At 42.1% G+C, this 24,262-nt stretch overlaps 1 protein-coding gene across 2 annotated transcripts; it reads left to right on the forward strand.

The window, feature by feature from the left end:
- The first annotated feature begins 538 nt into the window (after nucleotides 1-538).
- LOC147268831 (uncharacterized) lies at nucleotides 539-23,883 on the forward strand. Of its 2 annotated transcripts, XM_086223167.1 has the most exons (11): nucleotides 543-640; nucleotides 2,273-2,312; nucleotides 3,057-3,327; nucleotides 7,072-7,492; nucleotides 13,360-13,467; nucleotides 15,399-15,595; nucleotides 17,575-17,774; nucleotides 17,852-17,910; nucleotides 18,595-18,762; nucleotides 19,766-19,993; nucleotides 20,660-23,883. In XM_086223167.1, the coding sequence occupies exons 3-11, from the start codon at nucleotides 3,064-3,066 to the stop codon at nucleotides 20,800-20,802; spliced, it is 1,788 nt and encodes a 595-aa protein (XP_086079293.1). In that variant the 5' UTR covers nucleotides 543-640; nucleotides 2,273-2,312; nucleotides 3,057-3,063; the 3' UTR covers nucleotides 20,803-23,883. The 2 variants fall into 2 exon arrangements, with proteins under 2 accessions (XP_086079283.1, XP_086079293.1); XM_086223157.1 differs by lacking the exon at nucleotides 2,273-2,312 and having other exon boundaries at nucleotides 539-640.
- Nucleotides 23,884-24,262: the final 379 nt, after the last annotated feature.

A 24,262-nucleotide genomic window follows, 5' to 3' on the forward strand; every position in this document is an offset into this window, starting at 1 on the left:
ACACTTTCTTGTTTACTACATCATTTTATATGTGTTTATTCATTACTCATAATTTTGATGACTTCCGTTGAGAATCTACAATGTAAAAAGCCCTAAAAATAAAGAAAAACAATTTAATGAGAAGGCGTGTCCAAACTTTTGACATGTATATATACTGTATATCTATATATATGTGTGTGTGTGTGTGTGTGTGTGTGTGTGTGTGTGTGTGTGTGTGTAAGGGAGGCTGACATTAATGATACTTGTGTATAAATTCCCACTGACATTGATATGCACTTTTAGTTTAAAGCAAGTAACTGAGATCAATTCATTTCTATATGAACATGTGACATGTATTTACGTCATGAGGCAAAAAAAGGTGTTTATAATTGATGACATTTTGTTCATTTTTTAATTAAAAAAATTATAAAATGATAATTGTTGGGGCCCTCAGGTTTCAGCTCGAGTGCTTCATCACACAAGACAACACTAGTTAAGACACTCCAACGGCAGGCGAACCACGTTACCGGTGTACTGTCGCTTTAAATGCACCAGTGGACAAACTCTCCGAGACGACAGCGCTCCGCCCAGCGGAGACATTAATGCGTCAACTTTGTTTTTAGGAATTTACTGTCGCGGAGCTTATCGTTAACGGGGCATGGTAAGTAATAAAACTTTGTGTGGCCTCCACCGTCATGTGAAGAGTTGTAGTGGCAAGCGGAAGGGATATGGAGGAGTCCTTGTTTACAGCAGGAAGTGTGCCAGAAAAGCACAAAGCGTAAACATGGTCCACCCGCACGGAGAACTCCAGAGGAAAACGTTGCCGTGATTTTTAATGTCCTTTATCAACGGATTTGGCTCTTGATGATTAAATACGGCAGCTGGCGCGTTTGAACGGACGTGTTTATCGTTTTGAACCTACTCGTGTAACTATACTGAAAGAGTCATCACATCTGTTGCCCTCAAAGTGTTGTTTATATTTTGTTTTGATTCTGCCCAAGTATCGCGGGAAACGATAACAACGTCACACAAAGGGATTACGTGATGTCACCAAAATAAAACAGGAAGTGACAAAATCCTGTTAAAACTAATGAAAGGCGAAACAGTCCTACGTTATGCTGACTTTTTGTTTAATTAAACCAAACATGACAAACATATAGGTTCGCAGTGATATGTATTTTGTGATTTTAAAGAAGAAAATGGGGTTTCCTGAAGCACCATCCTCAGTAGAAGCAGAAGTAAGCCCACTTAAACCACACATGTTCTGCACTTAAAAATCTTACAGGACTCTTATATCACAAATCACAATCCTACTTTGGAAGAATATACTTACTTGGACTGCTGAATATATCAGTGTGAAATTTGACTAAGATGACTCTGTGCACCAAAGCAGGATGTTTCTGTTATACTTTGAGGATGCTGGATGGTTGAAATGCATAATAATGCATCGTATTTCATAAGTTAACGATGTTGTCCAATTATCTTAGTGTGGAACGTGTTATCCAATGTTCCCGGCGGCCCTCAGTGGCGATAGCTTTGTTCCCCTCTCTTTTTGCATCTCATAAATAACAACTATTTCAAAGTATCACAAATGAGACAAACTTGCTAAACCTTTTATTTGCAACAGAATTATTATTTGCTTTGCTTTTGTTCACTTACAATTACTTCTTTTTAAATGGAAGTAATGTGTGACTGAACTATAGAGTCAACAGGTTTGTGAACTTTAAGAAAAGAATTTAAAAAATGTCACTCATTGAATGTAGGCATGGGTGATACAACTGAAACGTGTGATAATTAGGTGTTTTGTATCAATAATTACTGATAATTGTTAATATTGATTAATCTTTTAATGATCATGATGAAAATGTTCCACTTAATCTCTTCATCAGACATTTTCTCACCACAAAATATTTTTTTGTGTCAGAAGTCGATGATGTTCCTGAACAGTACACCTTTTAAGTTATACATTACAGCAAATCGCAAAATTGGATTTGTTTGCTGATGTCCATTAAGCCAAAATTTTTAAAATGGATGCTGCCAATACTCAATATTTACCCATGGCAATAATTCTTGTATAGAAAAAGGTACATATATTTATATGGTGCAACACTCATGTAAACATAGATAGAGCTGGTCCATATGGCCTAAAAACAAAATCTGATTTTTTTTAAACAAAAAAGCCGATTCCCGATCTTACTCAATTTTTCTCTGTCCTACACCAAAGCAAACAACAGATGACAAATAAATGGCTCAAAAGAAGTTTTAACTTTATTCCTTTTTTTTTTTACTTTAGGGTTTAAGTGCAATCTGACGAGCCCAAAACCCGCCTGTAGGTGAGATGGAAGACCGCGCCACTGCAAACACGTTTAGAGAGCTTTCCCCAAGTATAGCTCATTTATATATTTTATTTTGAAACTGGAAACGATACAGTACACTTTCAAACTTTTAAGTTTAAAAAGTGTCATTTTTGGTCAAACGAACAAAACAATGATAGAACCCTCCGCTGCGTGCCTCGGCTTTAGGTGCTGGAGTGCATGTGTCGTGCTGCTTCCTGAGGCTGCAGCAGCTTTAGAAGAGACCTCACAGCGAGCGCTTGAAAACTGAACCAATGCCATATACCAGATGGAGCAACACCTTTTGCTTATGAGACATTTTCTGCTTAAATATTTCCACCCACGTCAATTATAGATGTGAAATGGTTTCAGTGTTCATAGTCATAAGGAAAGACACATGAAAAAATGACAGTCTTTATAATGGATGCATTCATGTCTGTGTGATGTCTGTGACTTTCATTTTCTAGAAATGAGAGACGCAGAGTCATGGACAACAAGGGTAGATGTGGTGTTTGCAACAATCAGACGGGGTTTTACCACCCAGGAGACAGAGACCAACCTTTACATGAATATGTGAACCAAACTTTAAAATGGAAATCCTCACAGCTGTTGACATATGTCAGTGTGGAGGACCAAAGCTTTCAGTCCATTCACTGTCTGAGTCTTCATGTGTTTTATCAGCTCTGATCTCAAGTGCATCTCCCCCAAACTGTTACTGACTCTGGTAACTGTATCTCCTCCCAGAGTGAAGATGAATGAGGATGCGTTTGAGGTCCCAGAGAGGACAGAGTACCGCTACCTGGTGCAGGAGGAGGATGAGGAGGAGGTGCAGTATGTCCGGCACAGACAATACATCAGCCCCTTCCTGGTGCTCTCCAGACGCTGCATTTTCCTCATCTGCCTGGGGGTGTTCGCGCTGCTCGTTCTTGCTACCTACCTGGGCTATATAGCTCAGACGCTGCCGCCAGGCCTCGCCCAGGTGACCACCGACTGTGGAGACTACAGAGGAAGACATGTGAGTTTAGCCGGATGGAGATATCTAGATTCTCGAGTCAGTAACGTGATGTGATACAGTGCCACGTGCTAATTTGTTTTGTTTGTTAATTCCTAGCAGGACAGCTCCCAAATAGACAGTTAATGTAAGGTGATAGCGAAAGGCATATTCAGCCAAACCTTGACTGGTCAGTTGCTGAAAGGAAACAGAGGCTGCATAAACAATACAAGCCAGTCAGAGATAGTCTCGCTCTCTCCGTGGTTACAGCAGTGCTTGTGGGTCTGCACAGCAGAAATGTTCTGTGCATGAAGAATTTCCACCACCTGTTCTGTTGTGTGTCCTGTATGTTGAGGCTGGTGCTCTGTGACAATAATGTTAATTGAAAGGCGTTGTGGAGGTGGAGTGAATGTCCATGCAGATGTTGGTGGGTCCTGGTTGTGATTTGGATTCCTTTGGGGGGGTTTGCTTGTGGATTTGGATGATCACTGAGCCAATGACTGTAGGTCCATTACCCCCCCCCCCCTCCCCATTTACTGAGAAAGGAAATTTGAGAATAAGTTTCATGATAAACTTAATCAAGAAAACAAACACAAGGGTGTCTATCAGTCATCAGTGATAGACAGTGGCACCATCCATCATTGGCTGAGTAGCCCTTATGCTTTAGCAAAAGTTGCTTTCTCTGTGAGAAGGGATGCACGATATTGGATTTTTGGCCAATATCCAATACCAATACATTTTCCCCCACACATAATTGCAGAGATCTTCTAGTTTCGGTAGTGGAATTAACATACAGCATTGTTCTGCATACACTTCAACATATTGGCCTGCTGGCAAATGCAGACATAAGACAAAGCTGGAAACGATCAAACATTAGTAATCATTCCATGAGCATGCCTTCAAAAGCAGTTGTCGGCACTCTTGTGCATGAAGGACAGCCTTTTTAAGTTTCAAGTTTTTGTCCATCATTGTGCCGTAAGTCTCAGCATGTTACCAGGGCTAATACTTGATGTCCAAATGTTGGAGGTAAAATTCACCCATGTGACATCGGCAGTGAGCTTCTCAATGGTGCTAGAAACGACCAGTTGCCTCTCAGGCGAGGCTAAATCAGAAAAACCCCACTGACTGGGGGCCGTGGAGTTAGGCTCAGTGTAGTCCAAAAATCTGCAGAATCCAACGTCCCAACAGATGAAGTTGGCTGGTTGTCCATAGCAAGACACTGCATCAGTTTCTGAGGGAGGCTTTTTGCTCTTGGGAGGTAGCATCTGTATTTCTTGGCTTTATCCAAGGATTGGAGAAGAGACTGCTGGTGAGGGTTTTTTTGTTGCTACCGGTGACCTGTTGTTTCTCATTTTCCTTCTTTATTGTCATAAACTCGTCCTGAGATGGATGTATAATTAAGGTTGTAGTGTTGAAAGACCTTGTATTGGCTCCTCCTCACATGAGGATGACGCTGAGCAGTCACTGCAAATAGCAGTTTGGACGTCTTTTTCCGGCGCTTTAAAGAACTTCCACACTGCTGTCATTTTAGCTCCACTCTCTCCTCTGCTGCAGGACGACACGTGATGTTGTCACGCTGCGCTTCGGGGCACCGTCCTCATGCTGGAAACATGATGTTGAATTCAGGAGGTTGATCAAGGAAGCAAAGCCTGTTATTTTATCGGTTAATTATATCGGCAGATATCGCTGGAATGGCTGATGTCCAATACTTAATTTTAAAGCCAATATCGGCTGATACTGATAAAGTGCCGACAATATCGTCCCAACTTGTTAGGTTTGAACTCTGTGGTCTGTTTTACTAATTCTTTCAGTTTTATACATCTTACCGAAATATAATCATGACAAATGCAACAAGAATGTGACATCTGCATGCACTTTCGGACCAAATGCTATTCAAGACTAGATACCATGATTACTGACATGTATGTTCTCTCAGCCAAAAGACAAACATCTCTGGCATCCATTCGAATGGTTTCTAAGTTCCTCATTTATTCCGCTTGAGGTTTCACTTCTCTATAAGTGGTCATATGTTCAAGGATAAGATTTAAGAGCCTCTTTTGCAGGAATGATAACAATGTAGACTTTGTACAGAGAATGATATTTTAGTGCTGCTGCAGCAACATTGGGCATTGAGGAGGGCGTTATATCAGCTCTGTCGGCACAACATCATTTTAACATACCTTTTTTCCTACATACTGTAATTCATTCCTCCCTCATAGTTCCACTTGCAAGGATAAGCTCCATTTTGATTCTGAGCTGACTTTTATTTTTGTAGAGTTTTGACCCTCATAGCAACAAGGATTTGCTGCTTTGCTCTGTTGTATTTAGCACTTGACCATTTCATCCCATATGAGCCTCTCACAGATATCTCACCTATTTGGTAGAAAGTTGTATTTGTACATCTGAAATCATCGTTTTTTTTTTATGTGAATTCACCTCATTCACTGCATTTTAATGTGAGTTAAAATTCGTTATTATTAATGTTTGGATTTGCTCCAGACCGTTGACATTTCAACCTGAAAGTTGACAACAGAGGGTGCTGTTCATCTCTTGACTCAATGAGTGACAGTTTTCAATATGAACTGCAAACTATTTTCTGGTTCAACCCCGTTTCCCAGGACAAATTTCCTTGAGCAGTATTCGGAACCCACACTGCTCAGTGGTCAGTAGCCATGAATACGCGATGAAGAAAAAGGGCTTCGCATCATTTTGAAGTTCACTCTTGCAGTGTAGCAACCTTCATCTCTAAGAGAAGCGTAAACCTTCGTATCACCTGCATATTTCCCAGGGTCCTTTTTGAAGTCCTCTGAAAGCAGAGCAGTATGGACTCTGTCTGTTCCTACCTGCTCCGTGGTTCTGTTTTAGTGGGCTGTCATTGTTTGCCCCAGAAAAGTTGTTCCTTTTAGGGGGGCTGGCAGCCCAATTGCGGCCTTACAGCAGGTAAGTGTCTTTTTCTGATGGGAGCACAGCAACTGACTGATGGTGGGGCCGATAGATTGTAGGTCCTCTGCCTCATGAGCACACGGGGTCAAAAAAATATTTACTGGATAGATGAAAGCAAGATGAGCAGTATTGCTCCAATGTTGTACTGCATCAGTGTTGACCTCTGCTCAAAGCTGGGCTGCTCTGGAGGACGGCGCGCTAGCTGGCTGTATTTGGCTGAGCTGTGGATTCCTCAGCACCTTCGTCATTACTGGAAGGCTCAGTCCCTTCAGGTATTTTTTTTGTATGAAAAAACTGATGTGCGTGGTTTGACTTTTCCTCTTTCTGTGTAACCAGCTTGTAAGGTTAGTGGGTGATAGTTGGCAGCGGTTTGAGGTGGTGCTTGTAGGTATTAATAAGGACAACTGAACTCAGACCTGCTGTGCTCATGTGTTGATCAGTGTTGCTGTAGAGCTTTCCAAATCTAAAAATGTAGGCTGCCTGCCTCTGACACCCCAGTGTTACTGGAATCTAAAAACTTTGCAAAAATAGATAAATAAACAAACAACGCTTGGCCCGGCAGGGCGTCAAGTCAGGCCCGGCGATGCGCCATGCCTGTAATACACTGGGGTATTCATGGGCTGTGCTGTCTGTAAATTTTATTTGTAGAAATGCTCACATCATCACTTATGACCCTAAAAATAGCTTAAAATGTGTGTTTGATTCGCAAAATTTTTGAGCGGCATCATGCTCTTTATACATCGTCCCATGAAGGTGGCACAGCCGACCTTAAATCTGTATCGAAGTAAAGGTGTAACTAACGTCACGTTTTTTTTCTTCTTGCAGAAAAATGGAGCCTACTCCTTTAAGGGCATGCGCTATGCAAGTCCGCCAGTTGGCAACCTGCGCTGGGCCCCTCCTTCGGAACTGGAGTGCAAGCAAGGTGTCAAAGATGCAAGCCGCTTTGGCAGCATGTGTCCTCAGATGCGGCCGTTGTCTAGCACAGGCAAGGTGATGGGCCAGGAGGACTGCCTCTACATCAATGTGTGGACGCCAACACTGCAAGTCAATGCCAAGCTGCCAGTCATGGTGTGGATCCATGGAGGCTACCTGCACATGCTCAGTGGAGGAGAGCAAGGATACTCACCTACGGAGAAGCTTGCTGCAGACACCAAGGTGGTTTATGTCAGCTTCAACTACAGACTAAATGCCTTTGGCTTCCTGGCACTTGAGATGCTCAGAGAAGGGTCTCCAAACAACAGCTCAGGTTGGTCAAACGCAGAGTGCATGTTCCTGAAGCAGCTTTTAATATTTCAACTTCAGAAAACTTTAAAAGTACCAAAAGAACTGCAATGTTCACGGGAAGGGACTCATGAAACTGCCACCCCCAGCAAGGTGTAAATCACAAAGCCTACTGCAATTTTACTATTGCAATATTGCAAGATACAGTTGAAGGGTGACCAGTTTGAATCCCCAGTGTACCTCTTGCTTGGTTGGGCATCCACACAAGACACAGTTGGCCATGTCTGCAGGTGGGCAGCTGGATGACTGCTAGGTCATTGCATGCCAAGCTCTTTTCTGTCAGGTGAAAAGAAATTGGCTGGCAACTCCAAAAAAAATCAAATGTTCTCTTTCATTTATTCATTCTTTTGTGACATTGTTGTTCTTGAGTCAGTTTATATTTATTACATCCTCCACGAGCATTTGGCTAAAATCTGCAGAGATGAAACATTTTATTTGTCTGGCTGGCAGCTGGCTGGTTTTTGGCTGCGAAGGGAAATTTTAAGTGGCAACATCTGTAATGTCATGGTTTGCAGTCACAAGCAGGGCTGTGGTGGAAGGTTCTCTTTGTATCTTGTGATCATTTGCAGTCAGTGCAGGCCAGTTTCTTTCAGTGTCAAATTCAACTGTGCATATTCACTGCTTTTGGAGCATTACGTGACAGCTCGGTACAGTCTCACCCAAGCGTCTGCCTCCTCGCCAGCTCTCAGCATGCCGATGCATGGGAGGTTCAATCAACACGTGAACAGACACGTGGGGTCCTAGGGCCACCAGCCATGTTGCGTCACCCGCGCTGAAGTGCATGAAATGAATGCATCTAGTTTTGATTTGTTTCCATCCCTGTCAACTCTATGGATAGATAAGGTTTCAACTATTGCAGTCTGAACTGAATTTTATAGTTGTGCCTTTTGCTGAGTGCTAGACTCTATTAACGGCTCGAGAAAGCTGAATACGAGTCAGTCGATGTGTTTTGGTGATGTGAGGGTTAAGACAACACCAGAGAAGGTCTTCATGATGTGTTTGATCACTGGATCCTCTGAGCAGTGCGGTTGCATATCATGAAGAAATGGAGTGGCATTATTTTGTTTGCAACTAGTTTGTTTCTGTCATGGTCAAAGTTGTATATTTAAAAATCTTTGAAGCGTCAAATGCGTCAGTTTGGTCGCAAGCTTCTCTGTAATTTTCTTCTTTTAAAAGCGGATCTAAAAGATTGTCATTTCTCAAGGTCAGATGTGTTATGTGCTACATCACGAACTCACAATTTAAATATCAAAGCTCTTGTAAAGGTTTCACCACAGAAAGTTTAAGCTGCTGATGGTGAAGGAAAACAAATGCATCACAAAAGTTTGAGAAGAGTCGGTTTGTTTTCAAATATAAGCAGTTGGAGTCCAGTCAATAACCTTAAATGGAAGCAAAGTCGGCTGTAAACTGCTGGAGGTTACAAATAAAAAAAAATATTTGTTACAGAAAGAGGAAAAATAATTTAAATTTTCGAGTTATGAAAAATTGATTTTTTCAGGGTTCAAGCAGGTTAATAACTTCCAGCTTTCCTGCAGAAATCGAAAAAGATGAAGCCTTGAAAGTTTATGCAAGTGTCTCAACTTTTGTTGACGTGTTGGAACGATGAAAAGCTGTTTGTCATTCACTTCACACTCGCAACCATAACCTGGCCAATATTTGCATCATCATGGCCAGAAAATGGCTATTAACAAAGGAAAGCTGACACCCTAATATGTGTGTCTCTGTCCTTCCTTCATTAGGCTCTGCGTTCGCAGGAGTTGATGCATCTGCTATGCTTCCAGTCACACTTCTTATACACATTAAAAGTAGAAACGAAACTCAATCAACAATCGAGTGCATCCTTGACAGACAAAACTGCAAACCTTTTGAACCAGTAAAGTGGGTTATACATGATGGATCATTGGTGACAACTGCGATTTCATTACTTTCTTTATCACCTGACCACCAAACTGAGAGTCGCTGTGATTTCATTAACTTCAAATGAGCTTGCCATCCCTGACATGGAGCCTTCCATCTTGCCATGTTTATTTTTTTATTCTTCCAAATAAAATTGTTCTAGTAATTATTTAGTGAAGCTGTCTCCTCTCAAAACAAGTTGGTCGAGAGTTGGACGGTTTTCCACGGTGATATTCTTCTTCTTCTGAATCCAGCTCGTTATGACACTGAATCCTGAAGCCAGCCAGCTGTCAAGGCAGCGTTGGGCAGGCCTGCAGACCTTCAAACACACAACAGGATGCAGAGGAGGTACAGAGTTGAAGTTCAATTAGGACCCGACTGACATGAAGTTTTTTGGGGGCGATGACGATATTAAATTTTAGGAGTGAAAAATTCTGATAACCAATTTTTCAGCCTATTGAATTTCTTACATTTTTCATAGAAAAGACAAAATACCTGCTTTTGATGACTTACATATATTTCCAAACACTTGTTCTAAAGTTTTAAATTGAAGGGCATCACCCACTATCATCTCAGTTAAGATGAAGAAGTCTCTCTGACAGCGTCGACATTTACACAGTAATACATTTACTGAAGTAGAATTCATGGTCGGGCTGTTATTGCTTTACATTGCAGTGTCTAAATTAGAGGTCAGCAAGTGAGTATCTGCAGGGAAGAGACAGCTGGTTAAACACGGTAAACATTAACAATCAATGGTTTTATGATGTTAGTCAGCATCATGAACGTCTCTGTTAAAACAGCATTTGAATGCGCCTCTCAACTTGCGTTCACATTCTCTTTCCTCCATGAAGTTGTAACTTAGGCCTGAAATGCTTTTTCCTCCTAAACGCCATTGGTTAACAGCACAGTCCTGGCTGCTGAACATAAATGCAGCTCATGACGGGTTTTGCACAGCGACGAAGCGTCATCCTAATTTGCTCCGGTCTTATCTCGTCTGGTATCCTGTGTGAGCGTAACATTATTTGAAGTACTGTAACGCTACCGTTGCATCATTCATGGTGCCGTGACTGACTCGGTGAAATACTTTAGCAAGGTAGCTAATATTTAAGCTAGGCTAGCCTAACTTTCTTTGGCTTGCTAACATACCATGTCACGCCAGACTGATAATATCAGTGAAGCGTGACACACTCAATGAGGTACGTCATGGGAAACTTATCAAGTTATTTTGTCTTTAATTTCACAAACTAGTTATTATAAACTTACCATTGAGGCAAACTGCTTGGTTTTTCACTCTCACTCTGTGGGGTTGCTGTGGAGCGCGACATGCGTGGACTCTGAGCGCCCTCTACTGGATACACAAGGACATAATTTCCAAGGGAAAAAAACAACAACATATTAGTGGCATTTTATTACTGACATTTAAGTGTTAAAATCGGCGTCAATCGGCCAGCTTTTGACCGATTACTGATTATGCTCGAATGTCTATAATCAGCGGATAAAATTGGCCGGCCGATGAATCAGTCAGGCCCCAATATCAACAGATAAAATCTTTATCATGTCTCCATTGTTACGAGGAGTGACCAATCGGTAATTGATAGTGTGTTAGTAATCGGAAGGAATCAGTGAGTGTCGTGTCACCGGTTTTAAACAGAAGTGGATACAGGAAGATACTGTGGACTACATGGCTACCTCCTGTCAGCTCTTAATGGTTCAGATGGATGAAATAAATCAGAGGGAAAAGAAAAGGCTTACAGCTTTCATTTAAAACAGATGGCGCCACCCTGCTTACATTACGCTGAGGGAACGTTTCTTCAGCCTTAGACAACTGCTAGTCATGAGGCCACGTTCAGACGACACACTCAGAGCTCTTGTTGTTTACGCTCCGTGTTTGCATACGTGCGTTAAACATGTGAGTCCAGATCATGCACCTCAGTACTTTTCTCATTATTTTCAGGGGTTTCAAGCATATAATACTTAAAATACGGGACCCTCTCTTTTTTGTTTTTTCTCTTTTTACTTGCTGGACCAGTTCCATTTGTATTGCGTGCAGCTGTGTGCCAGCCATGTTTTCTGAGGAGTTGTTTGAGGCAAGTGGATGCGGAGTACTTGCATATCCTGTCATTTTACGTACTTATCTTGCCACACAGATACACATTTTCAGGAAGACCAGCAGCGCAAAGGTTTGATTCCTCTTTTGATTTTAACCCCGTGCTGCTGTGTGTAGGGGAGCACTGTCAGTTCATGTTCTTATATGTACTACTGTGTATTTTCATATATTCTTTTAGTGAACTTAATTGTTTTTGATACAGAAATTAGAATTAGAGATGTGAGATTCACTTATTGATAACGCTGCAACTGCCTTGTCCCCTGCATGCGTGCGTGGTGTACTTGAGCCGCCAGACTGGATCATCATTTCCTCTTTGGCAACTGTGTTGCCCAGATAGCTACGGTAAATATTCGTGCTGGGGTCCATACAGTTTTCCTTTTTCTGTTTGAGAATTAGCCGGTCTACAATTTTGGTTTTGTGACAAGCTCAAGAAGCCAAATTGTGAAGAATCATATAAATCAGTCTGTAGGCCACTGTAGGGTCTGGTTTACATTTGAATACGGAGGAGTGAATGGAGGAGGTGCAGTCTGCACAAAGAAAGTATGACACAATTCCAGGCCAAGCAAGACTCCAGCAGGTGCTGAGTTGAAAGTGAAGTTACAAAAAAGCAAGAGAAAGAACAGCAGCAATAACACCGCAGGGTTCTGGTTGCCACTCTTTTATATCACCATTGTGCGGTGACCTTTCAAGCATCCAGGAAATAAATGACTTTTTAACTTTCTGTTAGCTGCGATGATCTGGAGCAGGGGTCAGCAACCCGCAGCTCCGGAGCCGCAGTGGCTCTTTGATCCGTCGGTTGTGGCTCTCTGTGGTTTTGGAAAGTAAATGAGTATTTGATTTAAATTAATTTGATTTTAATTCGTCATTTTTTTTAAATGTAACTCTAAATTGAGGATTATGGTGATCGTGGAGAATCAAAATAAAACGCTTTCAATTTCTTGAAGCTCTAAATACTCGTTACATCTGCGACACCTGCCGGCACGCAGTGTATTGAACTTTTCATTCCCCGATCGCCCAACCATGGATAAATCCAAGAAAGAGAAGTTTCTGAAGAGAGCTTTTTGTTGCATGTGGAAATAAAATTTCATTTTCTCCACAGCAGTTCATTGATCTCATTACAAAACTGATAGATGCTGTGCGATCTTCATTTTTGATGTCAAAAGGGTTTTGTGGCTCCCGGGTCCAAATGGCTGCTTGAGTGTTTAAGGTTGCCAACCCCTGATCCAGAGGTTTGACAGAGCTTCTGTACAGTCACTGCTGTGCATTATGTTGCATTAAAGAAGTCATAACGGACATTTTCTTAAAAGCTTTTTACCACTTAGGGAGAGCCTTGGAATATTTAAAGTGTTTACATTGTGCTTCCATTCTGATGCAAACTATACCTTTCCATTAAGATGTGAATATTTCATGCCTATTAATGTGATATGGATAAATGGAGCTGATTTCTTAGGCTGCAATCTGAAATGCTGCAGAAGTCAAATTGCTTTGTTTTGAGTGAAGCTGGTTGGTGTGTGTTACGTAACCCAAACAGGCACGCTGTGAGCTCGATGTGGAATGTGCTCGTAGGTGAGAGCTCCTCGCATGTTGTGATGTTAGGACACCAGCCCTTTTCATCTTGAGGAGATGCTTCTGCACTCACATGTCTAATTTTGAATCGTCTAATTTTGTGTCCCATTTCCATGTTCCCTCTGCTTGAAACAAGTTAAAATTAGCTCAAGCTGCCAGAACGCTACAAGAGCTGGTTTCGTTTCTGACAGAGAAAATGGGACGCTGGAAACAAGGCCACATCAAAGTTATTCAATCTCTCCCTGCTTTTTTTTCCTCCATAGGGAACTATGGCTTCATGGATCAGATCGCAGCTCTGAAGTGGGTCCAGAGGAATATCCACATATTTGGAGGTGATCCCGGGAAAGTCACCATCTTTGGGCAGAGTTCAGGTATAAAAACAATGAATACAACCAGGGAAAGTGCTGCCAAAGCTGTGAGTTTTGTCATGATGGCTTTGATATTTTCAGCAAAACCAATCAAGGGATTCAGTTGTGCAGCAAACATTGAGTGATGGAAGCACGAACTTTCTCATTCAGTCAAGGCTGGGCAGGGCTGTGTTTGTGATCATAACCTTAGCACCTAACTTTCAAACAAGTATGAGTAGAGGAAATGCCACAGTTATGATAATCAGAGTAGACCCAAGTAGCACCAAACAGTGATGGGGGTTCTGGAGAACAGATTCCAAAGGAATGGCAGGTCTACAAGAAAATAAAGAGACCGTGTCAAGTGAAAGAAATGGTTGAAAATCAGTGAAATAGAGAAAATAAAAGATTCAGGAAGTGTTTGTGTTGAAACAATAAACAATTGGCTGATTTCAAGTGACTGATATTCTGGCCTGTTATAAAATATCTTCAGTCTTTACATAACACTGTGTTTCATATATCCATATTGCTAATTGGGCTTTTTTTTAAATTTATGAATAGGTTTTGAAATAACACTGCAACTTTTTGGGAAATGCACCAGAGGAGCAGATGGATACTCTTCTCTCCTCTGTGCTACATGAGGGAGCTCAAACCCTCACACACCTGCTGACTGCAAGTTAGCGGAGCGCAATGAAGAGCAGTTGTCTGTGGAGCAAAGCTTTGTCTTTCACCGACATGAAAAGAACTGGGGTTGAGCAGAACAACTGCTGTAAGATAGCAATTGAAAATTGGGTATTATTTTGATTTTAGAATCATATATATATATATACACTAAGGTGTCGTTGTCTTAATTTACACACATCAGTGATATATTGACAGTGTCTCCTATTTGATATGTGCAAAATATTTTACTTGATAATTGTGCCGCCATGTGGGGGTGGAGCTTAATTTTGGGTAAACCAAGATCCTGAGCCTGATCCATTTTGAAACAGAATAAATGGAGCTGGGCACATTGTAACCTACATAGCTTGAGGCAGTTTTGCAGCCACGGAGGAAAGGCAAGTCCACAGGTGTATAAATAAGTAGGTCATCTGCACGTCCCAGCCCCTGTGTGACTGGATTGTTCAGCGCTGATCTCTAATATGCACAATTAAAAGCATCTAAAAGCAGAAAACAATTCCAACTAAGGCCATGGACCAAAAGCAAATGTGCATTGTGATTTAAAAATGTAAAATGATACCAATGCTACTCATTAAATGTTGTTTAAGCTTTTACATTTCAAGAACAGTTTGAATAACTACACGCTTCAGTGACCAACCAGTTAGCTTCAATGCTAGGCTGTATCAAGTGTTGCCTTGTCATTCACCATGAAAGCTCAGTACCTGAGAGGTAGATCTCAAAGTTGTGAGTATTCTTTTATATGGTAAAAACATTTTGAATCAGCTAAAGTGTAGAAAGACATTGTCATGTCATGAAACTGTTTTTGAGTTTGTTCAAATGCCAAGTTGCTGAAGACCGGATACAAAGTTTTGTAATGTAATACGTGATGTAATTTCCATTTTGATGAAATAGATTTTACTGTAGGTACCAGTCAGGTACTGCTGTCAAAGTCAAGGTATCAGTAAACTATGGGTATCACACATTTTACAACCATGCCCATTGGTATTGTGGACTGCGGCTTCAATTTTTGGCAAAAGTGGAGGAAATGAGCTGCTGTCCCGTTTGATCAGATCACACCAACAAACCTTACGCGAGTCTGGACCTCCCTCAAATTCCACGTCTTTGTATGTAGACCTTTTAAAGCATGTATGGATTCAAACCCTGGGGCTTCAGTCAGTTCTAATATACACTTTACAGCCTCATACGTGAGCGCTCATCAGCACGGACTTAAAAACATTTAATTTTGACGTGAACAGTGAAACAGAACGGAGTTGAAGTTTTCCTCTCTGCTCTACAAGGTGGGACCTCAGTGTGGACTCTGATGATGTCACCGCTCGCAAAGGATCTCTTCCAGGCAGCAGTGGATATGAGCGGCTCATACATGTACAACTCCACACTGAAACAGGCTGAATCTGACAACGTGGTTTTCCTGAGTACGACAGGCTGTAGAGACCTCACCTGTCTCAGACGTCTCTCTGTCACACAGGTCCTGCAGGTAGCAGACCGACGCCATCTTGGTTTTCTCTGATTACCAGAAGGAGAAATTGGAGCAAAGAGCTAATTTCTGTCTACATAGTTCAGTCATTTTATGTCATTTTGAAATTCTAATAAAAGTGGGGCACCATAGTCATCCCTTTTAATATTTGAGTAGCAGAAATAAGGTTGTAGTTCTTTGCCATCGTGAGACATTTTATACACCTGCGTGCTCTTCATTTTGATGGATTGCTATCATATCCAAGTAATACAGCGCCCAAATTCCTATAATTTTACTGAGGAAGTCATTAAAGACATTGCACTGAAAAGTAATGGAATAATTTTTACTGTAAAACTGAAATCTGCCATAATGGGGACAGACAGGTATTTCACAGCTTCAGTCTGAAATCCTATTAAGATTTATGAAATACGAGGTCCTCTGCGGGGCACAGAACTCAAAAAAACTCACTACTTTTAGAAAGAGACTTTATTCAATACTCTTACGTCACCCTCAGGATGAAGTAAGAATGATTTATATGATTGTATGAAATTAGATAATAAACAAGGTTTGTCAGTTCTGCAGTTTAATGTCATCATGTAAAGCCTAGCAATCAGTTGATCACCGAGCAGGTTAGACGTCATGTCTGTGTTCCTGTTTTATTACTTCCCAAAAAATCATGTATAAAGATGAAAAACCTCCAAACATAAATAAAGCATGATGAATTTGATTTCCCCTACTCACTCTAATTACCAGAAAGATATCATTTGACTTGAAGACCTTGCCAAACCCAACCTCTTCTCTTCTCTTCTCCTCGCTAATGTGAGTCATGTTTGAAACATTGCTATCAAACAAAGGTTTGGTTAAAAACCCCACACCAGACTGCAGGGCTGATTTTAATTGAGAAAGCATGTTTAATGCCTCTATGTTTTACTAGTGTCTGAATAAAGTAAGAGTGAGGCCTGAAACCCTTTTTTTTGAAAAAATTTTGAAAAGTCGTGTCAGAAGTTGGAAAGAGTTTAATGTGTACAAATGGAAGGAAAAGTTGAATAAATCTTAAATTTCATGCAAGATTTGGATTGTTAGAAGGTTTGAAGGGGGTTTCTTGCCAAGAAAATTATAAATTGGTCTCCTATATTGTAGGATTTGTTATGTTTTTTGCTCATCCTGCGCACTCAGTATTTGTTTGCCGTTTGTGAGCCCTGTGTCGTCTCCAGAGACCGCACTTCTTCATCACCGTGTATTCAGGGGGCAGGCAGCTCGCGGATCAAGGGGAGATTCCCACAATTTGAGACAAAAATGAAATCGTGCTGAACCCATGCAACAAGGCTTGGTGCACCTTGAACATGGTAGTCAACGAGGCTGAGGGTGGTCCCTCCTTAGAACTGGAGGGGCAGCCAGCAAAATGTGGGACACTCAGTGTAGACAAACAGATCATAGGAATAAACTACCCTACTATTGTGCCCCAAATTTTGTTTCCAGAGTGGAATTTGAAGCTCTGAGGATAATTTAGGCACAACTCTTAGGAATTTTAGCCTCCCTCTGCTCGACTGGATGACGTCACGCACTCTTGCAATACAAACCAAAGTAAACACGAGAAGAGCTGAAATTCCTGTGAAGATTTGAACTCTGCGACTCGTGCGACCTGAAGTCTGTATCCACTGGCTTGACTGTGGATGAAGGTGGAACATTTTGCAGTCAAATTTAAAACAGTACAAAGCATCCAATTCTTTGCAAGTGCCCTTTAACCACCTCCCTTTGTGGCTGTGGAGGTTAGTGACTCCAGCTGAATGGCTTCCCTGTACGATGAGCAATGCAAACCCAGTAGCAAAGTCCGTGTTTTTCTCTTAACTGGGCCAGTGAAGTGATTCTGATTCTGATTATGGGTATATTTTGCACAGATGGAATATTTGAGTCATCTTAAACCTATATGCACCTAATAATAACACCTAATGTTGATGCCATAGCGTTCACAAGTTACATGGTCGTCCGTGTTTTCCCAGGCCATCCCATGGCAGCAGTACCCCTCCTGGGCAGCTGATGATATGACTGATTTGCCAACCAGGGGAAGCTTCATCGGCCCGGTTGCGGTGGTGGATGGGTATATCCTGAAAGACCCCCCCTTTGAGGTGTGGGAGAAGAAAGGAGTTTATAACGATGTTCCTTTTGTCATTGGGACAACAGAGCAGGAGGCAGACTTCAGGTGAGGGGTCACCTTGTTCGCATTCATCACCATCAGCTGATGTGACCACACTGCTTAGTGTTCCATTTCCTCCGCAGCCCTCCTGCACAAAACATCTCCACCTGGACGTGGGGGGACTACAGGTGGTTCGTGACAGGTGACTACTGCAGGACGACGACGTTGTTCGCTCACTCGATTTCACACATGGGGTTATTCCATAAAGTCAAAGTAAAGAAGTGAAGCCAATGAATGGCCTGATGATGCCAGCTTAACTTTAAAATGAAAAACTTGTTGTGATAAGAATTGTAAGAGTCTTGTTGCAAAGCCCCTTAAAGCTATAATTTAGAAACCATTTTGTTTCACATTGGCTTTGAGTGTTATTTCTTCATCCTTTAGATGGCTGTTAGTTTTCAGACCTTAGGGCGACTTCCATGAGTGGAGTTGGGATCATTCGTTTTTTTTTTATCTTGTTGCCATAATCGAGGCTCTTGTTAGTCATGCAAACCGACAGTTCTCACGAGTCTCAAAGCAACAATAAACTCCTTTCAAAATATTTGTGATTAGTCCATATAATGTATTACTCTGAGAAATACTGAAATCATATAATCAACAGATTTTCATGTCTTCATGAAAATCGTATTTTTAGTTTTCAAAACTTGGTGACTTCAACAGCCAAACTTTATTTTATGAAGCTTTACCATCTCCCTTTGTACCTTTGGAGGCTATTGGCTCGAGCTGAATGGCTTCAGTTGGAAAACTAAGAAGGCTGAAAAACCTGTGTTACTAACTGCTGTCAGTACTTCAGTCCTGTTATACTCTATCATCTGTCTGCTCTCCTCAGATAAACTGCAGTCTTTTGGTGAGAATCTTTCCAGAGAGGCGCTGAGCCTTTATCCATCCTCCGCCCTCTGTCCCACCACAGACCGCTGCCCAGAGAGAGCCTACACCACCATGGTGTCTGACATTAGAGTCACCTGTCCCAACAATGACCTGGCCTGGAGGGCTGCAGGTAAACTCACTGTTTCCTTCCCATGAAGTATAACCTCCCCCACTTCTGCTAGATTTCTGTCCTGTGGGCAAGCTGATGAATGTCACCTTGCATCTACTGTGTCAGACAGATTAAAGGAACAAGCTGCAGTGAAGCCAAATCTCAGTAGACTGCCCTGCAGGGGCCTGGAGCTCCCTAACAGGACAGAAAGACTCCTACAGCTCATCTGGCCCGAAAAATGGATTGTGGCGTATTTCCAAAAGCACATTTTCCCATTACACTGTATCTCTCAGATATATTTTCTGATGAGAATGTGATACTGTGACACTGTGACAAGGACACTAAGGGCGCGTTTGCACTGGCTCACTTTGGCTCAGGTCTGGTGGGGTTGGGTCGGTACGGCTCTGCACGGGTGCGTTTCCACTAGCACTGGGTACCACGTCAGCGTGGGTGGACTCATCGGCCGAGTTCCCCAGCGTAATTTGCGTGCGACACAACAAGAAGGACAACATGGAGGCGGCGTTATGCCTGTCGCTCTGTCTGGGGTTTTTGCTTAAACTAAAAGTGAGGGAGGACAGGCAGGCAAGGCCTCAAGCGGTGAAACAGAACATCCTTTTAAAAAGACTCTACCAAGCGATCGACCAGGATTCCGCCGAGGCTATGAGGAAGACGACGCAAGCGGGTAAGTTACCAAATCAGCGTCCCGCTATGTGTTTACGTCACATTTTAGTCTCCTCTTGGCACGCTTGGAACCCCAGCAGAGCAGGGAAACAGGCCTTAAGCCACTCTGTACCAAAACATATTCCCTTCCTAGCACAGCGCAGTGACAGACCCGTTGGAACAGGGAGTGCCTCTGTGCCAGACCTGTTTTCTGAGTTTTTAAACAGGATTCTTGTAGTTCTGCCATTCACATTGCTGCAACAGTGATTATGAGCAAACATTCTCGAGATATTTGTCAGGTAACAATAATTCCATGTTCAGAATTTTATTTTGGCTAAATCCAGTGACCCTCTCCTGTCCACAGCGGCCCTGCACAGTCCTGTGTATCGCTACGTGGTGACGCACACACCATCTGGACCAGTTAACACCACCAGCAGCCTACTGCCGTACCCCAGCCGCTTTTCCTTCCATTGCTTGGACACCTTGGCTTTCTTTGGAGGGCTGGAGTTTGTTTTGGGAAAACCTCTATCTGATACGGACAAGAGCTTTCAGGATCTTTTCACACGACACCTTGTCCACTTTGCCAAAACAGGTAATGAGCTATCCTGCCTCTAAGCATGTGTCAGCATCTGTTGCATTTGCAATCAAATAGGAAAACATGAACAAAAAAGTGACTGCTATTACAGTAAGTTAAATTCTTATTTCTGGAGGGAAAATGACTTTAGATCAGGACTTCCCAAACTTTTCAGCTCATTGCCCCCAGAAAAAGTGCCAGCACCTCTGTCTCAACCCCCACTATCCCTGGAGGTGGTTGAAGTCTACAAATGTTGACCACAAATGCATAAATCACTCTAGAATATTTTCATAGTACTTATGGTAATATTTTAAATCTTTGGAACCAATCAGGGTCTTTTCAAATCTTTTTTCACAACCCCCTATGTGGGAACCCCTGCCTTCCACATCTAATAAGCGGTCAGATTATCCAAACACTGAGATGTGAGCAGCCGCCCTCTGGGTCTGACTGCTCCGCCCGCTTCATGGACGGAGCAGCTCCACGGAGGAAGACAATGTCCATATTCACATCTGTTAAAACCAAACTGGTCCGTTGTTCTCCCAAGTGACTGATTCAGAAGTTTGAGTCCTGACAGAAACCTCCATGTGAGAAGGTTTTTTTACAACTGTTCCCATAGAAGTTTGTTTAAGGCTCCATGTATACGGGTTTGTGCAGGTCTGGAAGCAGCTTTCCTTTGTCTTCCAGGTAAGATGGAGTCTGAGTGGCCAAGTTACCCAGCAGCCACTGCTCTCCTGTCCAGCAGTCTGTCAGTGGTGCAGAACTACTCAGCTGCTCGGTGTCAGCTATGGAAGGAGAACGGCCTGTTCGCCTATGCCTGGATGAACTGACCACAGTCACTGTTGACATCCTTCACCTGACGCTGAGTTACTCAACCCTGGCCTCGACTGACTCACTGCTTTGTTTGACCAAGAACATCACATCTAGGCTGACCTCACAGAGCCAGAGTTTATAGAAGAAATATCATTGAACTGTGGGAACCAAGGATTTGTAATTGCGTGTTTATTGCTGACACGTGTGTGTGTGTGTATTGTTACACAGTAATATCGTAATTTACTATGAGACAACGAAACTAGACATCTTGAAAAAAGCAGTAATTAACTCTTGAGATAACGGGATTAAAAAAGTTATTACAAGCACAGCAGTTCTTGACTTCAGTAAGAAAAACCTGTGAAAGTCCTGCAGCAGTCCCTTTGATCGGTCGGGGGTTCAATTATGTGCCATAAAAAGATTCTTTGGTCGTTTGTGGTGAGCCGTCTGCAGCTGAAGTATTGTTTTGAAGCGCAGCAGCAACAAGCGATGGCTCTGGGTGTCAATGTCTTCAGTCACTTCACCCAAATTTCAGAGAAGACGCTTTCTCTCTTTCCGCTTTAATTGCCCGTCATGCAGGTGGGTTTTTCAGTTTCACCCTGTAACACTAGAATTTAATTGGATTCAATTTGCCTTGCCTTGCTATAGATTATGGTTTGAGTAGAATGCACGTTTTGCACTGTTGAAACTCAGTTTTAGGTTGCAGTCTGACAAGCTCATCAAAACAATTCCAGTGTAGGAATAGAAAAATGTGATTGAGAAGTTGAACATGTGGACGCAGCACATCTTCTGCTTCAGTCAGCAATGAGAGAGAGGTCCTTCCTCAGTTGTTGTTTCCATATCACCCGCATAAAACGTTGGATGCTGGAACGTGATTGGCTCTGGATTTATGATGACACAGATCCTGTTCATCGATGCAGTGAATCTTTATATCTGCCAAATGTGGCTCATTTATCTGTCCGTCTGATTTATCCGTGAGCTCTGCTTTACACCGCTCCAAGAAAGTGAGAAAAGGTCCTTTTTCTTCTTCTTCTTTTCGTTCGTCATTTGACAGGATGAAGGTCTGATCCCATAGGGAGGAGTTCTAATAACTGTGATTCCTCATGGAACAAGTGAAGGATTTGTTTATTCCAGATAAATGTGAAGTGGATCTGTCCTTCATTGGAAAGTGACCAAAATCAGGAAAATGGCATCCACAATATTTAAAATGCAAAGGAAACCGGTCGCCGTTTTACCTTTTTTACTTCTAAAACAAGCAGAAAAGGACTGTTCGGTAGGTTCCACCTCCATCAGACACAAACTTCTCATTTGTACCTCAAATGAAGTCAAACTCTATAACTCAGGGATACACAATATTTGTATTTCAGGAAAAAATTAGATATTCCAGTTCTTGAAAAGCTGCCAGCGAAGTGACTTGTCTGCAGCAGATCGCTGGATTTAGGTTCTGACGAGCTGGATTCTTATTTGTAAGTTGTGATGGTCAGTTTTATCAAGCAACATTGAATAGGAACATGAACCATGGAAGCACAATGAAAACTCAATTCATCCATGAGGTGGATGAGTTTGACAAGAAGAGGGTCAGGGCCAGGTTCCGCCCTGCAGTTTCCACACTTACACGTGACCCCTGGATGGCCGTGTAGGTGCCAGTGTTTGAAGTTTGGCCCCTGTGGCTGCGTCACATTTCCGATAAGCGCGGGGTTCTTCTGTGGGGTTAGAGGTTAATGTCAAAACATTTAACAACATTCTGCTAAGCTAAATAAACATATTTTGAAGTCAATGATTACATACATTTATAAGGAATTTCAGGCTTCAGAAAGCGTGAATGTCAAATTCGAACTGATCCGCTTTGGATCCTGTTTGATTTGATGGTTGAAAGTGCAGAAATAAGAAGTAGAAATAGGGATTGGGAGGGCAGGACACGCACCTGTGCTCTGCTGCTGAATGGGAACCCAGCAAGTCCCCGAAGCCAAAAAATTAGCAGCCTGCTGATGGCAGGACAAATACATGGTAGATACTTTGCCTTCCAGAACTGTTTCAAGCATTATCTCCATCACCTTATTGTTGGGTATCTTTTCCATCAAGGCCACATGAGGACCTGAACAACAGTCTCCTCTGGCCACGTCCAGGATCCCCATCAACCTCGTCCCTACACTGATTTTAGTCACTATGTGTGGACGCCATCGGATTCCCTTCTTTGTGCCATCGTATTTGACCTGGCCACTAGAGGGCATCTGTCAATTTACACGTAAAGGTCATTGTTTTGGGATGCGTGTATGAAGTACTCCGTCTTGAAGGACAGTCTCCTTGTACCACAGGTGTTGCCATTGAATTTTGTCACTTATTGTTTTATGCATTGCAAACTAAAATTGTGTGTCACTGCAGATTAAAAGGTTTTTTTATGACTTTAAACAGCTTTAATATAAATTCTGAAAAATGAATGTTTTCACCCCTGTCAAAACATTTAACGGCGCTCTGCTTCACGGAATGAAGAACTCAGTATTGTATTTGTTGCAAAAATAAGCTAAATAAATATATATCTTTTTCATGATTACATGGGAATTTCAGGCTCAGAAAGCATGAATGTCAAATTCGAACTGATCCACTTAGGATCCTTAACAAATAGTTTGAACTGCAAGAATTTGAAGGTAGTTCGACATGAATCTTGTGTTGCTGTGCTGACATCAGGGACTCCACTTTCTGCTCATGCACAGAATTATTGTGAGAATGGAAACGAAATTCTGTTTATTTTTCATGCTGTTTTACCTGTGGACGTGACTTGCAGGTCCAGCTGTTTGCACTGATTCATAATCGCAATGCTTTGATGCTGTTCAGGTCTTTGGCACTTTCCTGCCATCAAGTGTCGTATAGCGCGCGTGTGTGTGTGTGTGTGTGTGTGTGTGTGTGTGTGTGTGTGTGTGTGTGTGTGTGTGTGTGTGTGTGATTTCAGATGAGGCTGTTCCAAGCTGACCTGTTTGTTTTTTCACTCCTTTATTCCAGACAATTAGAAAGTTGTTCTCATCACCAGCATCGAATTGATTTGCCATTAAAGCTTTTTATTGAGTATCCATTCTTGTTTTCACAGTTGGTTAAATGAGGGATTTTGTCTTTCAGTTACTTACAAATAAATGTCTTGAGTTCACCCCCCCCCCCCCCACATCACTTATTTGTGACCCCAGAGAGCAGAAAGACACAGCCATGAACCGAGTCAAAAAGGAACCCATCTAAAACCAAGGTCAAAGCTGGCCTGGAAAAAAGCTACTGTGGAGATTTTAGATCATAAATATTAAAGTGATACTTCAACCCATGGTGCTTTTGCCTCTAAGTACTTACTAATGGGTTCCTTCACCTCACTAAACTGCTTCATGTCTTTGTTACTCCAGAGTGCTGACAGCAAAACATCTATATTTAGCATGAAGCTAATAGACCCCCCCCCCCGACAATAAGAGACTTTCTCTAACAGGCTGATTTTGTATGTTTGCA

This window comes from Aulostomus chinensis, chromosome 2, assembly GCF_037954235.1.
Source record: "Aulostomus chinensis isolate RoL2024-O1b breed Wild chromosome 2, RoL_Achi_v1.0, whole genome shotgun sequence".
Classification (NCBI taxonomy): Eukaryota; Metazoa; Chordata; class Actinopteri; order Syngnathiformes; family Aulostomidae; genus Aulostomus; species Aulostomus chinensis.

Bases quoted from the DNA above. Each gene is read 5' to 3' on its own strand.
- LOC147268831 (XM_086223157.1), top strand. From the start codon at position 3,064: ATGAATGAGGATGCGTTTGAGGTCCCAGAGAGGACAGAGTACCGCTAC. The intron at 17,911-18,594 runs GTGACTACTGCA...TGCTCTCCTCAG, and splicing joins CTACAGGTGGTTCGTGACAG to ATAAACTGCAGTCTTTTGGT. The intron at 18,763-19,765 runs GTAAACTCACTG...TCCTGTCCACAG, and splicing joins CCTGGCCTGGAGGGCTGCAG to CGGCCCTGCACAGTCCTGTG.